This window comes from Euprymna scolopes, chromosome 17 (assembly GCF_053919585.1).
Source record: "Euprymna scolopes isolate OS-2025 chromosome 17, ASM5391958v1, whole genome shotgun sequence".
NCBI lineage: Eukaryota > Metazoa > Mollusca > Cephalopoda > Sepiida > Sepiolidae > Euprymna > Euprymna scolopes.
Genome location: NC_136498.1, coordinates 92,157,397 through 92,182,802, shown reverse-complemented (window position 1 = coordinate 92,182,802; position 25,406 = coordinate 92,157,397). Strand labels below are relative to the sequence as shown.

Below are 25,406 nucleotides of genomic sequence, written 5' to 3'. Positions count from 1 at the left end.
ACGATCGTACAGATAATTGACTTTGTTGTTGTTCCTTCTTATGAAACTGATTTTTAATTTAATTAAATTTTGATTTTTAAATTTTAAAAATTTTAAAACTTTTAAATTATAAATCACATTACTTAATATTGAATTAGCTCTAGGACATTTAACTATCGAGCTTATTATATATCTAAATTACAACGAGCATTTCCTGTATTTTAATTAAACTAGTAATTTCACTATTACATTAAAATACACTTAGCTCTTTAGACTATTATTCTAATCTCCTTTAAATTTATATATATATATATATATATATATATATATATATATATATATATATATATATATATATATATATATATATATATACAGTGTCGGCTTGTGCCTGGAGCTGTGGAACTGCAGCACCCCCAAGTCATTTCTACTCATTATTATCGATACACGTTAAAAAGAATACGTTTATTTTTTTCTTTCTGTGTGATAATATATCATATTATATATATATATATATATATATATATATATATATATATATATATATATATATATAATCTTGAAGCTTAATGTCGATAATTGTCCCCATACTCATATACGCATAAAAGCAAAACTTTGCTTGGAGCTGCGAAAGTCACAGTTACACTTTCTTAGTGAAATTCGCTTGTGCGCATGCCCGATCTAGAACGGTTAATATGAGTTAATTTTGAACTGTAGTTTTCGCAGCTCCAAACGCGGTGTTTGCGCGTTTTCGCTTATTATTTCTTTTTTAAGAGGCCTTGTTTACAAATGTTTTCTTTTTATTATTATTAAAAAGTGTAACGTGTTCTTGTAAATAAAATCTCCACCTTAAAAAAAAAATTCCCACACTTTTAAATGCGATTTAAGCAGACAAAAATATATAATATGCCAAACTTTTTTTTTTAATTAAAAGTGTTCGTGCTTTTAGCCTTGACGTTACCAATGTTATTTTTTATTTTACCTATATGGCTTATTTTATTTGTATTTTTAAGTAGTTTAAAATTTATTTATTTTGTAGTAGTTTAACTTTACAGAATAAAAAATATTTACATTTTTTTTTATAGAAAAGCGAAGAAAAGTTTATTTTTTAAAATACATTTTAGTTAGAAATGTTTTTGCCTTATATATATATATATATATACATATATATATACACACATATATACACACACATATATATATACACACGCATATATATACACATATATACACACACGATATATATATACACACATATATACACACATATATACACGGACATATATATACACATATATATATATATATACATATATACATATATACACACATATATATACACACACATATATATACATACACACACATATATATACACACATTATATATATATATACTCGGTTTTTTTTATATTCAAAAGTAATGGACTAATGAATTCAACGAGGTTGTTAGATAGTGCTCAATAAAAAGAGCTGATAATACTTGTTTATTGTTATATAAACATGCTCACATCCCGCTGCTACAAATAGCCACTTATTTCAATCAAACAACAGATATCATCAGGCAGCGAATTGACTATTCAAAAGTCAATTCGCTGCCTGATGATATCTGTTGTTTGATTGAAATAAGTGGCTATTTGTAGCAGCGGGATGTGAGCATGTTTATATAACAATAAACAAGTATATATATATATATATATATATATATATATATATATATATATATATATATATATATATATAAAGCTTTAGCATTTATTTACATCCCACGAGGACAAAGCAAGAAGTTTTACACTTTGAACAAAGTTTTTTTAATTAAAATGTGCAATAACAAGACGAGTATGTAAAACCGTTTTTATAATAAGCTTAGTAAATAGCAAAGTTTGTTTTTATATTTATATAAAAAGTTGTAAAAAGATTTGTAAATAAAATTATGTATCTTTAATTTTTTTTTGTTTGCTCATAGTACAAACATGTAAACTTTTTTTATTCTATATTTTATTTACAAAGTTTTGTTATAAACACACATTTTTAAATTTTAAATAAAACTGTTATCCAATAAAACCATTTTTAAATGGTAATCTCCTAACTTTACCATCGTTTGCAGGCAAAGATTTTGTTTTTATGAAAAAATAAATTATTAAAAAATTGTAAATAAAATGTATTTAAACAATGTTTTTCGTTTGTTTGCCTGCGGTAAAATTTTATTTAATCTGTAAAGTTTAAAAGAAATATATTTGTATATTTTTTATTACTCTGTAAAGTGTATACAATTTAAAATAGTGTTTTTTGATTAAAATGTTTTTGCGTATTACCCCTTTTTCGACGGCTTATAATGGCAAAGTTAAAAATATTTGTATTAAAAAAAGTAATTTTAATGACAAGCTTATTTTGTTATACGCCTATTTTTAATTAACAACAAGCTTTTTATAAATAAAACCGTTGTTAAATAGTAAAACTTTTTTCGTTAATAAAAATCTGTGACCTAAAAGTTATAAAAGTATGATTCAACTCAGTTAGAACTTCCGGTTCAGTTGAATCGCCAAAAGAGGATCACGTAAACATTGTATTCCTTCTACCCTAATTGATATTCTACTAATAGACTACCTAGTACTTACCTTTCCCAATACAAATGATATAAAAAGAATTTAACCATGGTCTCCTTGCACCCCCAAGAAATAACTTCTGCGACGATAAATGAACTTCAACAGATTGAGTTTTCACAGCTGTCTCTCCATGATAAAGTTGTAATTAAGAAAAGAAGCCTTTCAACGCCTGATATTCAAGTATCTCAGCCAGGCATTAGCAACAACAAAGTGTATATTCGTAGCTTTAATGGTACCAACGGAAAAGTTAGCTTTGCGGCTGTGAACTAAAAAAGGCATTGTTCTGCTTTCCTTGTTTGTTGTTAGGGGGTGATGTAACATGGACAAAAGATAGTTTCAGAACTATTAGCAAAATGAAAGATAGAACTGAAAAGCATGAGAAGCACGTTGACAATGTAGTTTCCCTATCAATTTTGGGGACCATAAATATTAAAGCAAAACTTAGTGAGGCCTGCAGACTTTCAATCAATCATCATAACATGAATGTTAAGAAGAACCGTGAAATTTTATCTAAAATAATAGATTGTACTTTCTTTTGTGGGAACTTTGAAACTCCCTTACGAGGACATGATGGAACAGATGATTCAGTAAATCCAAGTGTATTTAGAGGATTTTGAAATTTTGCATCTTAATTAGATCCAGATTTAAAGAATCACTTAGAAACCAGTAATGTCTTCAAAGGTGTTTCCAAGACTATTCAGAATGGCATACTTGACTGTCTTTTACAAATATACCATGATGAAATAAGGGCAGAAATTAGCAAAGCTTCCTTTGTAGCTGTCATGGCTGATGAAATAACAGATGTGTCTGAACATACACAAATGATCATTGTTTTACGGTACGTCTTGGATGAAAAAATACTTGAACGCATTTGGGGATTCTTTATTCCAGAAAACCAAACCGCTGATGGGATATCAAAATGTATTCTACAACAATTAGATATAATCCTTCAAGGGAATCGCCAAAAACTGATAGCTCAGACATTTGATGATGCAAATGTCATGAAAGGCAAAAAAGCTGGTGCTCAGGCGAAAATAAAAGCATTTTATAGTAATGCGCATTTCACTGACTGTTACGCGCATCAACTTAATTTAATAATGAGGAATGCAGCAAGCATTACACGAAATGCTAGAAAATTTATCTCTAACATTTTGGCTATTCCGACTTTCTTTTCTATATCACCACAGCGTCTGTCCATTTTTCAAGAAGCATCTGGATGTAAGCATTCTACGTGTATCCGCCACAAGGTGGAACTTTAACATACATAAATAGAGTTCATGAAAATGTTCAAGCATACAAAACTCTCACTGAAATTCAGTCAACATCATATGTAGATGAGACCGTTGCAGAAGCGACAGGAATTCTGAAATATTTGAACGATGAAAATTTCATATTTTGGTTTGAGCTATTTCATAAAATTATGTCTCATGTTGAAATTATTTCTCGGGAAATAACCATATATAAAGTCAATAAATGCATAACAAATTTCAAAACTGCTATTTTAGAGATAAGAAACACCAAATAATGTGAACATTCTTCACAAACACTCAAGGGCGAAGCTAAAGAACTGTGTGACTATATATCTGTTGATATAACGGACAGATATTCTTCAACTAAAAATTTAATACTTGCTAAATTGTTTTACAAGATAAGCTTTGCTAGTTTTAAGAAAAAAACTACCTACAGAAGAGATATCCTTGACAACTGAAGCATATCCCATGATTGACAAAGAAAAGTTTGAAACTGAGCTAGAAATATTTTATAGTAGGTCAGATATCCATGAGTATTGCAAAGTAATTGATATCCTGAAATTTATTTTGGAAAACAATTTAAACGATGTTCTTAATGAAATCACAAAACCCATAAAAATTATCTTGACAATTCCCATGACTACATAAGAGATAGAACGTTGTTTTTCAACTCTGAAAAGAATAAAAACTTTTCTAAGGAACACCATGGGTTGCGAAAGACTAAATGAACTTGCAGTGCTTTCAATTGATAAAAATGTTCTTCTTTTCTCACAAATTAAAACAAGAAGAATGGAGTTTACTTTCAAATGAACGTAATAAGTAAAATATTTAAAATATTTACATCTATTTAGGATTCCTTTAAGTTATTGTATTTTTATACGTGTGCATACGTATGAATTATGTATAATTTTATGTTTGTTTTATTTTTACACAATATTAAAACAATAGGTGTTTTCTTTATAACAGCACCCCCACTAATCTTAGGCACGAGCCGCCACTGTATATATATATATATATATATATATATATATATATATATATATATATATATATACATACATACATATATATATGTGTGTGTGTGCGTGTGTGTGTGTGTGTGCGTAGATTTGCGCATATATAAATGAGTTGGTGCTTCAGTCAATATAAGCTTCAATAAAAGGAATTATCTATTACCACCAACACTGTGGCTATTAACCCGACAGATCTCCAAAATTAACCTCTATCTATAATGATTATTACCACTGACCGACCTAAGTAACACAACGGTGAAGGCGCACTTCTTCAACCACACCAGAAAATCAAATGACCCATCTGGAAACCCGAAACAAATTTCGCAGAAAGATTCTGAAATGCTAATAAAATCCATCCCACCCCCTAAATTAAACCGAATATACACGAGTATGCCTTGGATAAGTATCACGCACACACACTGATAAAATCAACCTTTCTGTCCTAAATGTCCTCACTTCTAATTTCCCAGACCACCACCATGCCCCCTCTACTTTCACACCCTTTTTTCCACATAGTTTTACACATGCTTTGTTTCTATTTAGAAATAACTTTCACCGCAAGTTGACCTGAAATATTCATTGCAAAATTTGTTTTTATATAGGCAAGACCTTCTGAAGAAGTCTATGGTTTCTAAAAACTGGCTGACCGAAACATGCTTTTGACGGTGTTACAATATATTACTGTTTATGTAAAACAAATCATATATATATATATATATATATATATATATAGTAATACCTTGAGATATGAATGCACTAAGATACTGTTATATCGTAGATTATATGAATAACAAGTCATTACTGGGGTTGTACAGAAAGGGTTTATTTAGTTAAAAAGGTACACACATTTCTAAGCGTCCATTGACAGCTTAGTACTAAATTCTGTCTCCCACGTAAGGAGAGTTTGCTTGTCTTTTTATAGACGTCACAGTCCATTCATTTTAGGGGTGTTGGATCAGTCCATTATATCACCTTCCTCCCAAGCTAAATTCTTCCCTAGAATTTCGCTTCACCATTTTTTTGTTTTTTGACTTTGTCCAAAAAATTCAGTTCTTTTTCTTTTTCTTTCACTTCTCCTTAAAATTTGCGTTTGCGAATTTTTGATTTTGGAGAGTGACTTGTATTTTCAGTTACTGGTGCTTCCTTTTTTGGAGGCTCTATGTGAAAAATGTCATACAGTACTTCCATCGGTACTTCATTGTTTTTAACTATTTCAATATATCGGCGTCTGAGTCGGTTTATATGTTTTTTGTGGGAAATGTCTGACCTTTTATAATGTAGACCATTCTTCCAATTCTTTTTGAGATTATGCCTTCTTCCCAAAAACTCTTCCCTGCCCGATAATTGTTGAAAAAAACTTTATCCCCGACCTTATATATCTTGTATCGTACATTATCTTTTACACTTTTTTTTACTTTTTTACTCGGAATTAACCGGTCGAACACAGAGCGCACTTTTCTGGCAAACATTATTTCCGCTGGGGATAAATTTGCATTTGTATTCGGATTAGGCGTTATCCTGTACACTGCTAAAAATTTTTGAAGACTTTTTTCTTCAGTGTCGATGTTATCGTTCTTTTTTAACGCTCGTTTAAAAGTATCGACAAATCTTTCAGCTTGTCCGTTAGATCGAGGGCTATAAGTTGGTGTTGTGATATGCTCTATGGCCAGTGACTCACAGTAGATCTTAAATTCTTGACCTTTGAACATGGTGCCATTATCACTAACAATTGTTTTTGGTACGCCAAAACGCCCAAATACCTCGTCCAACGCCTTTATTGTGTTTGCCGCTGTAGGATGTTTGAATTTAAAAATTTCTGGCCATTTCGACATGCTATCTACTATTACCAGGTAATAATATCCTTTTAGAGGTCCTGCGTAATCTATATGGATCCGCGTCCATGGTATATCTGTTTTAGGCCAAGGTTGCGTCTTAGTGGGCGGCGCTTTTGCTGCTAGTTGGCAACCCTTACATAATTTTATCATTTTTTCTATGTGCTGATCCATTCCAGGCCAGTACGTATATGCTCTCATTAGTGCTTTCATTCTGGAAATTCCAGGATGTCCCATGTGGAATTCTTTTAAAATTCTCTTCTGTAATACTTGAGGTATTACCACTCTATCTGCGTACATTAGAGTTTCATCGCACTTTGAAAATGGAAAAACTGTTAATCCTTTCCTCTTCTTTTCTTTTTGTCCCACTTGTTTTTTTTTATCTTGTTAATGCATTCATCTGTTCTTGCTGCTTTCTTTATTTCCTCAAGTGTTACCGGAAGTTCCCTAACAGTATTTATTAATATATCTGTTAGTTCATTTTCTTCTTTTAGTGCAGCTATAACAGTTTCTTCAAGTAATTCAGTTTTATTTGGGATCAACCTGGACAAACCGTCTGCGTGTGCAATTTTGCTGGCTGCTAGGTGTTTCATTTTAAAATTGTAGTTTAACAGAATCATGCTCCATCTTTGTAACCTATTAGCCGTATGAGTAGGAACTCCTTTTTTGGAACCAAAAATCGATAACAAAGGTTTGTGGTCCGTTTCCAATATAAAAAATCTTCCATGGATGAACCTATGAAATTTCCTCATGGCGTATACAATTGCCAGACCTTCCTTTTCTATCTGACTATAATTTTTTTCTGCGGGTAGCAAAACCCTTGAGGCATGAATAATTGATTTAGTCGATCCATCTTTGAGTCTGTGTAGTAGCACAGCACCTAAACCGTATTCGCTCGCATCTGCTGCTACAATTAATTCTTTTTTCGGATCGTAGTGAGCTAGTGCTAAATCCGATAACAGACATTTTTTAATCTTTAGGAATGCTTCATCACATTCTTTTGTCCAGAGACATTTTTTATTCTTTTTCAATAATTCGTTTAAAGGTGCTCTTAGTTCATGCATATTTGGGATATAAGAATTATAATAATTTGCTAGTCCCAAAAATGACTGTAGCTGCACTATATTTTCTGGTCTAGGCATGTTTTTGATTGCTTCAGTCCTATTAGGATTAGGTTTTCTACCATTTCGATCAATCACTTGTCCCAAATATTCAATTTTGTCCATCCCAAAATTACATTTTTCGAGAGCCACTTTCAATCCATAGTTTGATATTCTCTCGAATACTTTGCCAATGTGGATCTTGTGCTCTTCCACATTTTTACTTCTTATAAGGATGTCATCTAGATAAGCCATAGCAAAATCCAAACCTGCTAGCATTGTATCCATAATTTGCTGGAACAAATTTGGGGCTACTTTTAAACCAAAAGGCAAACGTTTTAGTGAAAATAGTCCCTTATAGGTATTTAATGCCAGGTACTTAGCACAATCTTCCTGGACTTTTACTTGCCAATACGCTTCAGACAAATCAATTTTTGTAAAATTTTTTCCTCCGCTTAACTTCGAAAAAAATTCCTCTGGGGTAGGAAGCGGGTAGTTATGCTCCTTGAAACAATCATTTAGACCTGTCGAAAAGTCCGCGCATACCCTGATTTTATTATTTTTCTTCTTAACGTAAACCGTGGGTGAAGCCCATTCAGAGTAGTCCACTTTTTCTATTACTCAAATATCTTGAAGTCTCTTTAATTCTTTCTCTATAGTTTCTAATGCTGAATATGGAACCTTTCTTTTGGGTTTGAAAACTGGTTTAGCTTCGTCCTTTAGTTTAAATTTCACCTCCGTTTTCGTGCAGCAATCCAAACCTTCAGAGAATACCTCTTTAAAGTCTTTTTTTTAATTCGGCAATAAACTTTCCTGGTAGTTTAGAATTTTCTGAACCCGCCAGACTTACTTTATTGCAAAATGAGCTTATGGGTTTTCCCCATGAATTAAAAAGAATCATTAAGTCTATACCGAACAAATTAGAATTTTTCCCCGGTACGACATATAACTTGGTTTTCACAGCATTCTCCTTTAGAGACACATTGGTAAAAAATTCACCCTTAAATTTTAGTTTATTTCCAGACACACTTCTGGCATTTTTTTTGTATTTTGTAACTTTGGAAACCCAATTTTCTTCCAAGTTACTTCGTCAATTATACTTATGTCGCTTCCCGTATCTAGAAGACAGTTCACATTACAGCCATTAATTTTAATTTCAATATATTTTCTTTTATCACACCTAGATTCATTTTTAGAACCAATGGTCTTTATTTCTGCTTTTCGGTATGTTCCTTTCCTGCATACCGTTGATTTATGGCCTTTTTTATTACATTTGTTACATATTTTGTATTTAAAGTAACAATCTTTAGTGAAGTGCTTTTTTCCACCACATGTCTTACAGGATTTTTCGTGTGCACATTTCATCACCCTTTCCATTTTTTTTCCATATTTTTTTTCTTCAAAGTTTTTTCCTTCGATGCTTGTATTGTCCTGCTTTAAATTTAACAGTTTCTGACACTCTTCCGTAATTTTTTGTAACGTTATTTCTGTGTCTTGGTTCATAATTGATAATATCCTTGAACGAATATCCTTATCTTTAGAGGCTGTTAAACCTTGCACAAAGATTAGACTTTTAAACATATCCTCTTTGAGGTCTTTTAATTTAAAGGATTCACAATGAGCATTCACTTTCCCTGCATAAGTAATAAAATCGTCGTCCTCCTGCTTCGTGATATTTAAACATTTATAACGTGTATAGAATAGACTATCTCGTTCACTGAAAATGTCTGACAATATTTTTATTGTTTCACTAAAAGAAATCTCTTCAGGTTTCTTTGGCAGGATAAAATTCGTATACTTTGTATTTTCCTGAGATCCAAGTTTTTGAAGAAGAAGGATAATCTTCTCTTCGTCTGTCCAAGACTGACATCTCTTAGCAAAAATATTTTCGTATCTCCGAAAATATGCTGGAAAAGTTAACCCATTTGTCGGCTCGTATACAAATTCGGATAAAGAATTTGCTATTCCTTCAGGAGTGAAACGACAGTCTTTCTGCTGCGTTAAAATACTCTGTAGTATTTCGCTTTGCTTCAATTGTTGTTGCTGAAGTAATTCCATTTGCTTTTGTTGTGCAAACAATGCCGATTGCATAGTTCTAGTGAATTCCGCTAATTGCTCCATGTTAAAATTTTTTTTTTCTTTTTACAAAACCACACAATTAAACAAAAGATTCACTCAAATGTCCTATAAATTCAATGAATTAAAATCAACATTTCCTTCCGAAGAGAAAAAAAAAACACTTCCAGCCGAATAAAACTTGAAATGGACACTTCTTTTTTTTTTTTAAATGTTCTTTTCAAAAAAATGTTCGGTTCAAAATGTCAATTTCTCCTTTTTTTTAGGACCGTAACAGACTGAAGCACTTACTTTTTAAATGTTGGCTCTGTCGAAGTTTTTTTTCTTCTTCCTTCTTTGAATTTCTTTTGTTTTCTGCTCGTTAATCTTCTTGTGTGCTTTTTCCTTCGCTTTGTTTTTTTTTATAGAGTTTCGTTCGAATTCTTCGTCGCCAGTTGTTATATTGTAGATTATATGAATAACAAGTCATTACTGGGGTTGTACAGAAAGGGTTTATTTAGTTAAAAAGGTACACACATTTCTAAGCGTCCATTGACAGCTTAGTACTAAATTCTGTCTCCCACGTGAGGAGAGTTTGCTCGTCTTTTTATAGACGTAACTGTCCATTCATTTTAGGGGTGTTGGATCAGTCCATTATATCAGATACATTTTTTGAATACTACGATTGTACCTATATTTACGCCTTAGAATGTGAAGACTGACGCCAAATAATTAAAAAAAAGAAAAGCCCCCCACCAAAATACAAAATAAAAGCCCCTCCCCCCACCAAAATACAAAAGAAAAGCCCCCCCACCAAAATACAAAAGAAAAGTTCCCCAAAGTACAAAACGCAAAGCAAGAAAAAAATGTATGTATGTGTGTACGTGCATCGGAGACTAGGCTATGCTGTCTCAACTCTATCTCTCTTACTCCTTCTTAGCTTCCTGGCAGCTTACCTTCATTATTATTGTTCATAATCTTGTCCCTATTTTGTTACTATATCGTGTGTGTGTGTGTGTGGGGTGTACATATATATGTGTGTGTGCGTGTACATATGTGTGCGTGTGTCTGCTTCTGTCCTTTTCTCCCCCTTGCATGCATCTCGTTTGCTAGAGAGTACAACTCGATTTTATTAGTTTTTTTTAACATTTATTATTATAAATATATATAAAGACGTAATTGTCTTTGTTATACGTATCTTTCTTAATTGATTATGAGGTGTAATTTGAGTATAATTTATCTTTGTTTTTGACTAGATTCCTTACCGCTGTAATGGATTAATTCTATTTCTTTTAATTCAAATGGAAATAATTATTTTGATATACGACTTTTTAGAGATAAGTCAGCACCCTGGAATAAATTGAATTCGTATTTAAGGTATTAAGAAATGGCTCGTAAATTTTTAACTAAAAAAGTTGAAGAGCTACTAAGAACGGGCGACCTTTTGTGTTCCAGAATTTCATTTTCGACATAGTCATCACTATTTTCAATACACATTTGCCAGCGATGAACGATGACTGTCCATGGACGCATGGAACGCGCTTTGTCATACGAGGGTCAGTAAATCCCCACGTATCATAACAATGCAATTTGCAATCCCCTTTGCTTCATTCGACCCCCGTAATTATCAATAACTTACCATTTATTAAAATCAAAGCCGTCGCTGATACGAGCGAAGGAATTTAATGTCAGATAATCATCTTCCGTTATAAATTGATCTGAGCGTTTGTGGCGAATGAAAAGAACTTTAGAATTGTTAAATGTAATTGGTTGTCTGGTTTAGGGTGATTGAACCATATGTTTTAGACCAGAAAAGAGACAACCAGCTAGATCATAATCACCAATACCTTTCAAAGTGTTGTCATAGACATCTGTCTAGTCATGCAATAATAATCCAAAAATATGACTTAGCAGGTCATTAATGAAAATCAGGAAGAGAGGTGAATCACAATACATCCTTTTTTGTACGTCGGGGGTTGTTGTTGTTGTTGTTGTTGTTGTTGTTGTTGTTGTTGGTGGTGGTGGTGGTGTATTTGTTTTAGACTTCTGATCATCAGCAGGTTCCTATACAGACCGCTCAGATAGAAAGTATTTCATTGTTGAGAAAAATTTACAAGATACTGCATAGCTAGCACGTTTTTGACTGGACATTTGTTCCAGACGCTATCAAAGGCTATGGAGTGTTCAGAGCTATTACCCTAAAATGATATATCCAACACATCAGCAGTTTATCAATATCTCTTTTCTATACATATTTCTTATACTGAGATGATTGACACTTTCTTGATTAGTCACAAATTTAAAACATATTCATAACGCACTGGAGATTGATCAGTTACAGAAGACCGCCACATCAGCATTTTTAAATACGATATTTTAGTATGCGCAAAATGTTTAGCTTATCGATTATCTTGGGATTGGAAGAACTATCAATGTAACATATTAAAAAACCTGATTCAATGACGATTAAGTAAACTAGTATAAAAATTTGGCAAGGGTCAAATTGAGTGCATGATAAACCAGATCCGAAATACAGAATCGCTTCTCTGGTTGAATGAAAGATGGATGACTTAAAGATGAGGCTGGTGGCAGAGATCAAACGTTGTAGACAAAACAGAGAGGCGATGAAGAATGACCTCAGGTTGTCGATCGAAAGGAAAACTAATGTTTTCATATCAGTCTCTCAGTGAAAGCATCACTAGTAGCAGGAAAATATCCAGGATTCTTATTGCTGCGGTCTGATTGTTTTTCCACCAAACAACAAAGATAACTGGTATGGTTTTTTTTAATGTCAATGAACACATGCATTTTGTTGAATAAATTAATCCATTCGGCTATAGAGTTTCATCTCAAATTGAAATTCTTATTGGTCTGTATTAATATATATATATATATATATATATATATATATATATATATATATATATATATATATACGTATGCATATGTGTATATATACCAAATTATTTTTTCAAACATATATATTGAAAACGCAAAGTTCGTTTAAATTGCTCAATAATGCAACATCAGATAATCTTAATATCTTACTGAATTATTCTTGGCTTGCAAAAAATATATTCGTGTATATATATATATATATATATATATATATATATATATATATATATATATATATATATATATATATAAAGCTAAACGTGTGTGTGTGCGTGTCTGGCCACGAATGCTCTCCTATATGTTTGATTATTTAAAAAAAAAACTGATTACATATAATGATAGATGTATCGAGGATCAGTAATGGGTATGTTTGATCTGGCAGAACGGTGGTTCATAAAAATTGTGGGGTCTGCGTTCGCCCCCCCCCAAAAGTATGTCTTAAAAAATGAAAAAAAAACGGGCTTGTGATGTAGATGTACATAATAATACTTTGATAAGTATGTTTCAACTTAAATAGGGATGGTATGATAAAATTGTAGGGTCTGCGTTCGCGCCTGCACTCCGTGGAAATATGGCACAAACTTTAACAAAAACTTTTCATATCTATTTGCGTAAGTATACTTTGATATTTATGTTTCAGTTTGAAAAAATATGGTATAATAAAATTATTGAGTGTTCGTTCGCGCCTGACCTCCATTGAATGTAAATATGTCACAAAGTTTAACAAGGTTTTTAAAAGGGGTGAGCATCCACAATAACACCTTAACTTTAATCTTAACTTACGTTAGCTTTTATTTATTTTTTTAATTTAATCATATCGTATCGAATTCACGTTCTTATTAAAGTGAAAGCTCCCAAAAATAAAGTTGGAACATTAGACAATTCTCGACACAAATTTTACATAACTCTGTTTTTTCCTTCTCAACTTGTACGTGGCACTCTTTCGAAAATATATAAATATATAAATAATAAAAAATAAGAACGTTACTTGTTATCGTGTCAAACGAAGGAAAAAATCCTGCTCACGTGATGACGTGTCTTTTTAAAAACATTTACATAACCTTTTTATTTTTATTTATATATCTGTTTAAGCTTTTTTGTTAGTGTACTAGAAGGAATTCAGTTGATTACAACCCTTTCTGTGTGTTCTTTACGTTACAATAGTACAATCCTGAATCCGACGGCGCAATACTACACCGTTCAATACTGTAAAACTGAAACGAAGCTGTTCTGCTTGAAAAGAGCGCCATTTTCTATCTTATTCATATTTATATCGACTCTTTGCTTTAAAAAACTAAAAGAATTACGTGTTTACTTTTTTAATATCCCATTTTGCTGTTTCGGATTATTTTACTAAAGTAAGTAAAGCTTCATTATTTTCCAAAACTGTTTTTGTTTCTTTGTTTTTCGATATTTCGTCGATATTATTTAGTAAGAGTGTTTAGCAGAAAAGCCAACAAACGACTATCCGAAAAAATAAATATACAAGAAATAAATTTTACCATAGTCAATAAAAGTTCAGTTCATGTTTTTTTTGTTTTGAAATAGTTTTTAATGCTCATTACTTGAAATAATTTCAGCGAACCGAAATTAAAACGAAATTTGAGGCGATAACTACTTAAATGAATTTTTATCTAAACTACAGATGCCATAATCGAATATTCCTCAAGCATAAGATAACGGAAAAAATTAAAATATGTTTATAAATATTCCTCTTAAATTGTAAACACAGAATGCTCAGGTGCCCCTCCTTCAAATTGAAAACGGGGCTCTCCATTTCAAAGTCGCTGCCATTTTGATTTTATTTTTAAACCGGGTCGCGAATCAAAAAAATTGTTTTTTTTTTACAAACTACTTAAAAATACAAACCAACTTCTGCTAGTATATATATATATATATATACATATATATATATATATAAATTATTAAATATATATATAAATAAATATATAAATATATTATATATATATATACATATATATATATATATATAAATTAAAAACACCATAGTGTTTTTAATATGTATGAGCTTTTGACGCAAATTCATATTATTTGTTACTCGAAAATTGTACTTTCGAATTTACTGAATGAAAGTTTTCCTTGCATGTCAGATTCGCTATGAAGTTAAGCATTTGTTTGATCGAATGAACAGATCGTGCACCTTCAACGGAATTATCATATAAATAACACGAAAGAACATTTGGAAAAGTTCAAAATAGACGAGAAAATGTCATGTTAAAACGGTTTATAAAAAAAGCATCTAAATCCAAATAATTGAAAATGTTTTTATATAAATTTACACGACTTATATTTGCTATTCAAATTATGCGACTTCACTTATACTAAAAGAAAACATAATTCCACGAGTAATGAACTAGATGTAAAAGTAACTAATACATAATATATAAGCCTACAAATTTTGAAGCTTCGGTCGAGTTAAGAACGACCATAGCAATAGCAAAGTGGTTTGACATTCGAGTTTTTATCCAGGGATCATTATTGTCAATCCCCACTAATCCTCTACACTTTTTAATGAACGTAATTCCATTCTTGGAAATGCCTATGTACAAAAAGAGTAAGACAGAAAGAGATAGAGAGAGATTGTGGGAGAGAAAGAGCAAGATATATATATATATATATATATATATATATATATATGTATATATGTATATATATATATATATATATATATATATATTCCAGGTTACAAATATTCAAAGATTCAAATCATTAAATTCCAAAAATGGTCGTTGATAGTGCGCAATCAAATAGGGCAATTTTATAATTTTTATTTATGTAAATATAGTCATAACTTGCTACGATGTGCAGACCGTTTCGATCATTATTGTTCTCATCAGGCAAAATAATTTTGTTAAATTAAAAAAAGTTGAACTTTTTTAATTTCAGCGGAGAAAATATTTGACCATGTCTAACGTGTTGGTGTTGCATGGTTGCATATATATATATATATATATATATATATATATATATATATATATATATATATATATATATATATGTGTGTGTGTGTGTGTGTGTGTGTATACACACACACACACATATATATATATATATATATATATATATATATATATATATATAGAGAGAGAGAGAGAGAGAGAGAGAGAGAAAAAGACGGAATGCATATCACTTGTCAGCAAGTAGATTAATTTTGCTTAGTATGGGTACAACTTCTTGATTTATCAAATATTAAGCCTAACTTATTAAGCAGCGGAGACTGACATATATCTAAGCTAATCACCGGTATTTGAAATAATGGAAAGACAAACGGTGTTTTCCAAGTAGATGGAACGAAATTCTCAATTAAGTAATGATTGAATGAGAACAGATTTTTAACCATCAATTCTTATCGGAATTTCTAATATGTTTGAAAACTTTTCGGGACAGGTATAGAGAGTATTTTCAGTCATAAGCAGGGATTCTGGAAGTAGGTGGATCTGATCCAAATCAGCTTAAATGCATAAATAATTGTTGCAATCGAAGTAAAGTTTCTGGTTTCTTATTTCCCCAAATTCTTTAATACTAAACAACTGTGTATTTAATATTTGTAGTATAAATTTATTTAGTATTTTTGAAAAGTATAAATTTATTAAGCATTTTTAACAAGTATGAATTTATTTAGTATTTTTAAAAAGTATAAATTTATTTAGTATTTTTAAAAAGTATAAATTTATTTAATATTTTTAAAAAGTATAAATTTATTTAGTATTTTTTAAAAGTATAAATTTATTTAGTATTTTTAAAAAGTATATATTTATTTATTATTTTTGAATAGTATAAATTTACTTTATAGTTTAAAAAGTATAAAGTTATTTGATATTTTTAAAATGTATAAATTTATTTGATATATTTTTAATGTATAAATTGATTGGATATTTTTTAAAAGTATGAATTTATTTGGTATTTTTTAAAGAGTATAAATTTATTTTATTTTTTTTTTTAAAGTATAAATTCATTGGATATTTTTAAGAGTATAAATTTACTTAATTTTTTGTCAAAAGTATAAATTCATTTAATATTTTTAAGATTATAAATTTATTTTATATTTTTAAGAGTATAAATTTGTTTGATATTTTTTAAAGTATAAATTTATTTGAGTTTTAAAGAGTATAAATTTATTTGATATTTTTTTAAAGCGTATAAATTTATTTGATATTTTTAAAGAGTATAAATTTATTTGATATTTTTAAAGAGTATAAATTTATTTGATATTTTTTTAAAGAGTATAAATTTATTTGATATTTTTAAAGAGTATAAATTTATTTGATATTTTTAAAGAGTATACATTTATTTCATATTTTATAGAGTATACATTTTTTGATATTTTTAAAGAGTATAAATTCATTTCATATTTTTTTAAAGTATAAATTAATTTGATATTTTAAAGAGAATTATTTTAGTTTATATTTTTTAAGAGTATTAATTTATATTATATTTTTTAAAGAGTATAAATTTATCTGAAATTTGTAAAGGGTATACATTTATATTATATTTTTGAAGAGTATTAATTTATTTGATATTTTTTTAAACGCATCAATTTATTTATATTTTTAAGAATATAATATTTTTTGATATTTTTTAAAAGTATCAATTTATTGAATATTTTTAAAGATTATAAATCTATTTGATATATTTAAAGAATATAAATTTATTTGATATTTTTAAAATGTATAAATTTATTTGGTATTTTTCCAGAATGTAAATTTGGCAACACTATCAATTAGCAAATCTGTTATTTCCTAGGATACACATGACACATCGGTTCTTACAATGAAATGCAAAAGAAAATTAAAAGATAAAAGATCTAAAGCAATTTTTATCAGCCCTTAAGTATCGATACAGTCTGTGAAGGAATGACACATCAAACTTTCCTCTAGTGAAAACAACTGCGTGTTCGGAAGATTCTTAAAGAGAGCAAAACAATACATTGCATTAAAAAGTTTCAAGAAAACCCCCAGGTATTTATAAGAATTCAATATCTGTTAGAATTAGGTACGCAAGTAAATCTGGGTTCGCTAATCGTTAAAGAAAATGCCATCACAAAATGATCCTTCGTTATTGTGTAAAACTTAATTCATCACAAATATGACTGTTTACAGAAGGATACACAGACAAATGTTTATTTTTCAGAAGTCATAATGACAGTATTTATATCGTCGTGGGGACGATACAGGGCAAAGATTAAAGAAGATGTACAGAAACACATGTAGAATATCCTAGGTTCTTTATTTGAGATGTCCCTACCATCTTTCAAGTCGTCGCTGATGTAAGAACATATACTGTGTCGTTAGTAACATCGACAGTTTCTTCCGGAGCTCATGTTGGAATAACTTGCAATCTTGAAGTCATTGATAGAAATTGACAGACCAATGTCAGATTCGTACAATAAGTCAGGTTTGGTCTCCTGTAAATGTTTTTAAACCTCTGGAAGGTGGAAATGTACATTGGTGATGTTCGAAAAAGAGATCTAGTGGTAGAAATCTACGTTATCTATATAAATAAAATAGTAGATGAATGTGTGTATCTGCGTAAAAATATTTAACCGATAAACCCTTAAATTACTGGTCACAAAACACTTAAATTAACAGAAAATAATAATCATACACCAAGGATGGTTTATTACGAATAAAATTTGTATTTGCTTGGATAGATGAATTACGCGTACAGAAATATGTCGGCAAGTTAAACTGCAAAATGCTCATTTCAACTTGCCGACACACTATATAAGCAAATAGTAAACGTTTTAATGCATTTGACTAAAAATTCGACTTACCTGTGGTCGATAGACATTCAGATAAAGGCAATCTTCACTCGTTTTGTTGAAAGAAGGAATGTGGTATTCAATATAATTTATCCCAGAAAAAGACTGAAGACAGGCAGGAGGAAGGTCCACTGTATCCAGAGTGTTTCGGCCCCATCCTCTCGGCGGTTGTGGAGGCTAAAAAAATAATAACAAAAGCATTAATACGTGGAGAGAGACGAGAGACGGTGGCTAAGTGATTTATTTATGGCACGGACTGACCACCTTCCTGTGCCAAGTTCGAATCCAGTTTTTTCTACAGAAACACTTTCACTTATTCATGTAACCCCGTAAGTACCCGATGTCTTTCAATCTCCAAAGAATTCTAACAAGAAACCAACAATAGAATCATCGGATTCATAACATACAAATTAATATGAGAACAGATTTTTTAATTTCCCAAAGTCAACGTCGGGGATTATAGGTGAAAAAAAATTAAGAAACACAAAATTAAGAAACAAAAAATTAAGAAACACAGAAATTCTAAATAGATTGTATACTTCTCTTGCAGCATATATATTAGATATTGTTTGATGTAATTCATTCAAAATATAAGTGGTGTTCGTTTTACGGCATATCAACCCTTTTGGGCTAAATTGATGTCATAAGAAACCTTATTTCTCTTCATTATAGTATATCAACAATAGACGGTCAAGTAATACGAAAATATATAAACTATTTCTTTATCTATAATACGGCATATCAACCCCTGAAATGCAAAAATACAAGGTTCGTCATATTTGGATGATGCGAATTAGTGTTTTCATCGTAGATGTTATTCTAACAAAAATGCAGCTTTTTGATCTTTTTTGAAAAAAGTTCTTCGGAAATTAGTGAATCTTTATGGAATTTCGAATTTTACGAGAGTAGAATGCTCTTATTCCAGTACTACACGCTTTCGAATTATTTACAAACGTATGCACGCGATATGCATACGGGCTCTGTTAAAATATTCGGATTATTTTTACACTAACCCGCCCTGTCTATTTGTAAGCAGACACGTTCGGTTAGCATTTGTGGACTTATAAACTAACACCTTCCTTGAACACCTTCGAACACACACGAATACATTCTTTGTAAACACGCACCCCACACACACACACATAAAATGACTATGCCCCTAATAGAGCAGAACGGGAAAAATATTAAGACCTCAAGCATTCTACCGGTTGTAGTAGGGGCAGCTGAACTAATAAAAAAAATCTTAAGAAATCCTTAAATTTCCTAACAATTGATTTTCTAGTGGTTTTGCACGCGAGGTAAATCTTACTGTAAAAAAAAAAAAAAAAATACAACAAAAAATACGCGAGTTAAATCTTACAAGGAAACACACGATAAAATTTTTACTTTAAAAAATAAATCCACTCTTTTTCTCTCCTGAATCTATAAATAAAGCATCTGCGTATTCGTAGATTAATTCCTATTTTCGTCACAAAAATACTAAGAATAAACGAATATTTATTCAAAGTGAAAAGAATTCTTATCTTTTACTGTTTTATCGTCATTTAGATTGAATCTCCTTCTTTTGCACAGAAAAGTTAAATTTACATACGTAATTCGTTATTTTTATTATTAATTATTACTAAAATTACGCCTACTCTTCTATGCTCATAAAATAAATTTGCATACAGTTTGTAGAAATTTTATTTTCCACCTTCTGTCTTGCATTGGATGTCATAATAAAATCCCCGTTACTCTGCCAAATTATTTGAATTATACTACACGTCTTCATGAATTAGTATTCGTACTCTGAATAGTCTTTTGCTCCGGTCTTTAACTAAGATTTGCGTGAAGCCATTTTCCACCCAAAGTTAGGAGTCGTCTCTTTAAATATTTCTCTATTTCACTAAATTATTCCACACAAAATCTTTAAATAGCACTTATATTATGTTCACCTGGCTATGGCTGTTTCGTCCCTCTATTTTAGTTTACCTCTCTGTCCTCTTGCGTCGCCATCCTATCTCGTTCAGTTTTGGCAGGTTTTTAAAAAGCTATCTTGTCGTTTAAAAAGGGGTCCCTGTTTCTTATTTTTATTCCTGAACAGATCGCTATTCTATCGTTTGGTCACTGTTCTGCTTAGATTTAGTGCGCTAATATGGCTTCAGTAGATTTCTTGTTGAAGAAAATGAAGTATACCTGGGAGAGAATATTGTTGATATTTGAGTCTCTAGGAGACTCAAAGGAAATAGATGAATCCAAGTACTCATTGCCTGAGACCATAGTTAATGAATAATTGGCGTGTCTGGACCTTCTTGAAGAGAAGTTGGCCGATGCCTACTTGGGAGAAAATATCGAGGATGAGATAGTAGAAGCTTTCAACAACAAATACAGACTTTACAAAAATTAGCAGGACTTTCTGCTATTAAGTTGAATAGTGGCACCAGTCTTAAGTCTTCGAAAACGGACAAAGGGATTAATTTAACCCCGAAAATAAAATGTCCTAAATTTAATCATAAGGACCTAGAATCAAATAAGTTAAACTTCCTGAACTTCCATCGGGAGTTCTTCAATTGTGTATCTAATTCAAATAACGATGCCTTTAAGTTGGTAGTTTTAAAGAACCATTTATCCGGGTACGCGTTCCAACTGATAAAACATCTGTTTCTGATGAAAATTATTCTGTGGCTATAGATCTACTGTGCAAAGAATTTCTAGATGAAGACTGTATAGTAGAGTTTATATTCTCTTCCTGGTTAGATGTGGGCTGTCTGTATGGTAGTTCTGCAGTGAAGAAATACTTGAATGATGTGAAAACCCAAGAATTGGAAAATTCTTTCCAAATGAATTTTTTAGAGGGTGGTTCACTAGAAAATCGTTTGTTGAGTTTTATCATGTTTAACAAGCTCCCTGCTTCGTTTAAATCTGAGTTGCTTCATAAATTGGATACTAACAATCCCACCTTTATACAAATTTTGGATAATAGTATCGATATCCTTGGAACCCTGGAGTTTTGTAGGAACGACTGCAGAAATCGTATGGGTGTTGTTTCTGTCGATCTAATAATCACAGGTTCGTACATGCAAATCTTATCCTACTTATACCGACAAGTTAAAGAGATGTAGAGAATTGAAGATTTGTTCTAGGTGTACTAGTACTCTGCACATGGATAATGTCTGTCCTTTTAAGGAAAATGAATCTGAGTTGTGCTGGTCATGTAATAGGCTTGGGCATCTTAGTGTTATGTGTCCTGGATCGATTAAACCTATCATCTCTTCTAATGCAAGCTGGTTGACTAGCAGTTCATCTCTATTACCTGTGGTTAACATTTCAGTAAATTTGTGTGGCAAAGAAGTTACATTTAACTGCCTGTTAGATACAGGCAGTGAAAAATCTTACTTATGTGAGGAATTGTTGCATGAGTTTTTGAAAAATCGTAAAATTAATGTTAAAACATTCCTAGGGAATGAGACAAAACACTTTAAGGAAATAAATTTTCCAGATAAGTCAAGATAAGTTTTTTGATAGGCGAGCATCTGTCCTTTCAGATTGAAGGACTCGGTGAAATGGCCGCTGACTTGGAAAATCATAATATAAAGTTGACCACAGATTTTTCTGGTATCAAAGATCTTCCAGTGCATGGTCTGGTGGATATTGATATCATAAAATATATGGGACTCATGCAGATAATTAAATTTAGGGACAGATTTGCGTTTGAGTTATTTCAAGGAATATCTTCTTTGGGGACATTGATAACTTTAGGCCCTATCGGTCAGTGCAAGAACAATCGGAGCTGAATTATAGTTGTATTGTGGGAGAATTTTCTTCCTGCGACATCACGCACGTCTACTTTGTCATGAATGACCATTTACAAAAGTGTAGCATCATCATTAATGTCTCAACTGAAAAAGGTGTCATGCACTGTCTGTGTTTTTGTTCCTCGGAATAGCCCCCAAGTGAAGGTCGTGTTTATGCTTGACGTATACAGGTGTAAAATCACCTTAAACAATAATTCAGACGGCACATAGATGCAATATCTTCCCTATTTTTACATGGCTTACTGCACATAATAAAAGAAAAGAATAAAATAAAAAAAATGAAAACAATTCAATAGAAGTGATCGAACTGATCGAACTTTACATTCATTAAGGACAATCGTTGAAACAATAGAAATATATAGAGATGACGTATTTATTTGTAAAAACGCAAATTGTTCAGAATGTGAACAATTTAAAAAATCATCCTAAAATAAAGGTAAACCGCGAAGTAAGAAATAACATCATGCGTAAAACATAGTTAATTTTCTAGATGTAACTCTTAACTTAATTTTCTAGATGCAACTCTTAACTTTATTTTCTAGATGTAAGTCTTAACTTAATTTTCTAGATGTAACTCTTAACTTTATTTTCTAGATGTAACTCTTAACTTTATTTTCTAGATGTAACTCTTAACTTAATTTTCTAGATGCAACTCTTAACTTTATTTTCTAGATGTAACTCTTAACTTTATTTTCTAGATGTAACTCTTAACTTTATTTTCTAGATGTAATCTTTGATTTGGTCAGTTGTTTTTGTTTTACGGCATATCAACCCTTTTCAGGTTATTTAATGCCGAATTAAAAGATTTAAAAGAAAATTTTTTTAATAGAATATATTTATTATTTCCAAGTCGGTTTCTATTTATCCCATAGTTGGGACCCTAACAGGTACTACCACTCCGGGTCAGAGTGGACGTGGGAGCAATGGCAATTGAAGGGTGGCTCTACACTCCCCAAAGCCCGCAAGCTGGGGTCTCACCACTGGATATAGTTTAAGGTCATATCCAGGACCTTGCCTGAGGAGGCTTTCAGTTATTTATAACTACTGAGTGAAACATTATCGTGACGAGTATAGCGATATATAAATGTTTATATGAATGAACAAAAAATATATCTTGCTCTATCTATTATTGCACACTCTTATATAAACCATTGTTAAAGTTTTCTTTTTATCTTTAAATATATTTTATCTGGAATTATATATATATATATATATACATATATATATATATATACATATATATATATATATATATATATATATATATAGCCATCCACATACAGTACTGTTTCACAGTTAATTAGTGTGGCTAGACAGGCAACTACATCAAGCCACGATTGAAACCCGACCGTCTGTACAACAGCCAAGGCTCCTAACCACTACGCTATCGGGAGCTGCTGTATGAGTCATGAGTTTAACGATGTTTTGACATCGTCCGAAATACCTAAGCTCGATTTGTTTACACAAAGAGCATCGCTTATACGCTAATGGTAATTCGTGTATCACTTCTCATTATGCTCAACTCAAGATGAGGAGCATTATAGTCATCCACATATAGTACTGTTTCGCTGTTTCACAGCTCATCAGTGCGGCTAGACAAGCAACTACCTCAAGCCCGTGCAGTCCGTCGATTTCGACGATGACGTGGAGGTCGGTTAGTGTCCGTGTCGAAGGTGCGATGTGAGTCCGCAGATGTGGCACCTGATGGCAGGATATCCGGGTATATATACCCTTACTTAAATAATCAAATTCTGACGCTTTAAGCTTGTCAGGGTGCCAACTGACGATCATATAAACCCTTATCCTCGAGTAGCTTTCGGGACATGATAAGTGGTGACTCATTAGTATAAAAAAGCTCCATGTACTCTCTAAGTAGCGTAATGCACTTGATAATCGTTCAATGACTGAGGAGTATATATTATTGGTGCACAACTTTAATAGCACTTAAATAATGGCAGCTTGGATTTATTGTTTAAGTTTAATGATGCTAATAAAATATACAATTTCTGATTTTGAATTACACACGCAATAGAAGAAACGCTTAAGTATGAAACATGTAGCACACAAAAGAATATATATATATAATTACATATGGTTGACGCTGAGTATGCCAAATTCATTTCATATTTTTATAGTTCATGTACATAGGCTGCGTTGCAGAATTGACCCTGGAGAATTACTTTATCTGTTGAAAACAAAACAGACTGTAAGTAATAAGGCTATTTGAATTTTATCGCATGCCAGAATTTAGTCCGTTTTAAGAACGTGACACATAGTTAATAGGTTTATAGTTTGTTTAGAGAAATTAGTTGGCAGGTAAGCAGACTATTAAATGTTCCCGTTCAAGTCAGCTTTGGAGAACGTTGAAGAAAACAAATAAACACTTTGTCTGATCGACTTATTACTATTGGCACGAAATAATTTGCGTTGCTTTGATTATGTAAAAAAACGTCGCAGCAAGAAAAATTGTTAACTTAGGATTTAAAATGATCATCTCAAAGTCAGTACGGAAGTAGCACCGTGATATTGTTTTCCATAGACATGGAAATAACGATAGATTAAGGAAAGGATAGTAACATTTATTCTATGAGACAGAAACTGCAGGGAAAGGAAGATGACATAACCCACTAGAATTCGAAGTCGAATTTGCCATTTGTCAAGTAAGCACTAATAATTGGATTATTAAAAGGTATGTATTATCTTTTGTTAGGCAAATCAACCAGTATTGCGTTACTTAATTCTGGGACAATAAACTTTAATGCCGTAAAAGATCTACCTCGTCTGTATATCAACTATTTAAATGTTAAATACTATAGAAACATAAAAACGTGTCATCTATATTACAACATATGATTTATGCTGACATATTAATTAACATAAATATAGTGTCTTGTGTTACTTGTATTATTCGATGACTCTTCATATTATTCACAAAACGTTTCAGCCGATGTAATATCCGGCATTCTCCAGATGCGTACATATTAAGCACAAGAACCTTTGTGATAAATTCGTGAATCTGTATGAAATTCCGAACGGAACGCTTTATTAAACCTGCGGGTATAGATGGTATAGATGGTCGAGTAAAAAATTTAAGTAAT

General features: G+C 31.2%; 1 protein-coding gene across 1 annotated transcript in view; it reads right to left on the bottom strand.

The window, feature by feature from the left end:
* Positions 1-25,406, bottom strand: part of LOC145296842 (pyrethroid hydrolase Ces2e-like) — a 1,088,672-nt gene that overhangs the window by 353,232 nt on the left and 710,034 nt on the right. Inside the window, exon 2 of the mRNA XM_080142964.1 lies at positions 18,527-18,691. Coding sequence (XP_079999090.1) covers positions 18,527-18,691 — 165 coding nt within the window. The remainder of the gene's footprint in view (positions 1-18,526; positions 18,692-25,406) is intronic.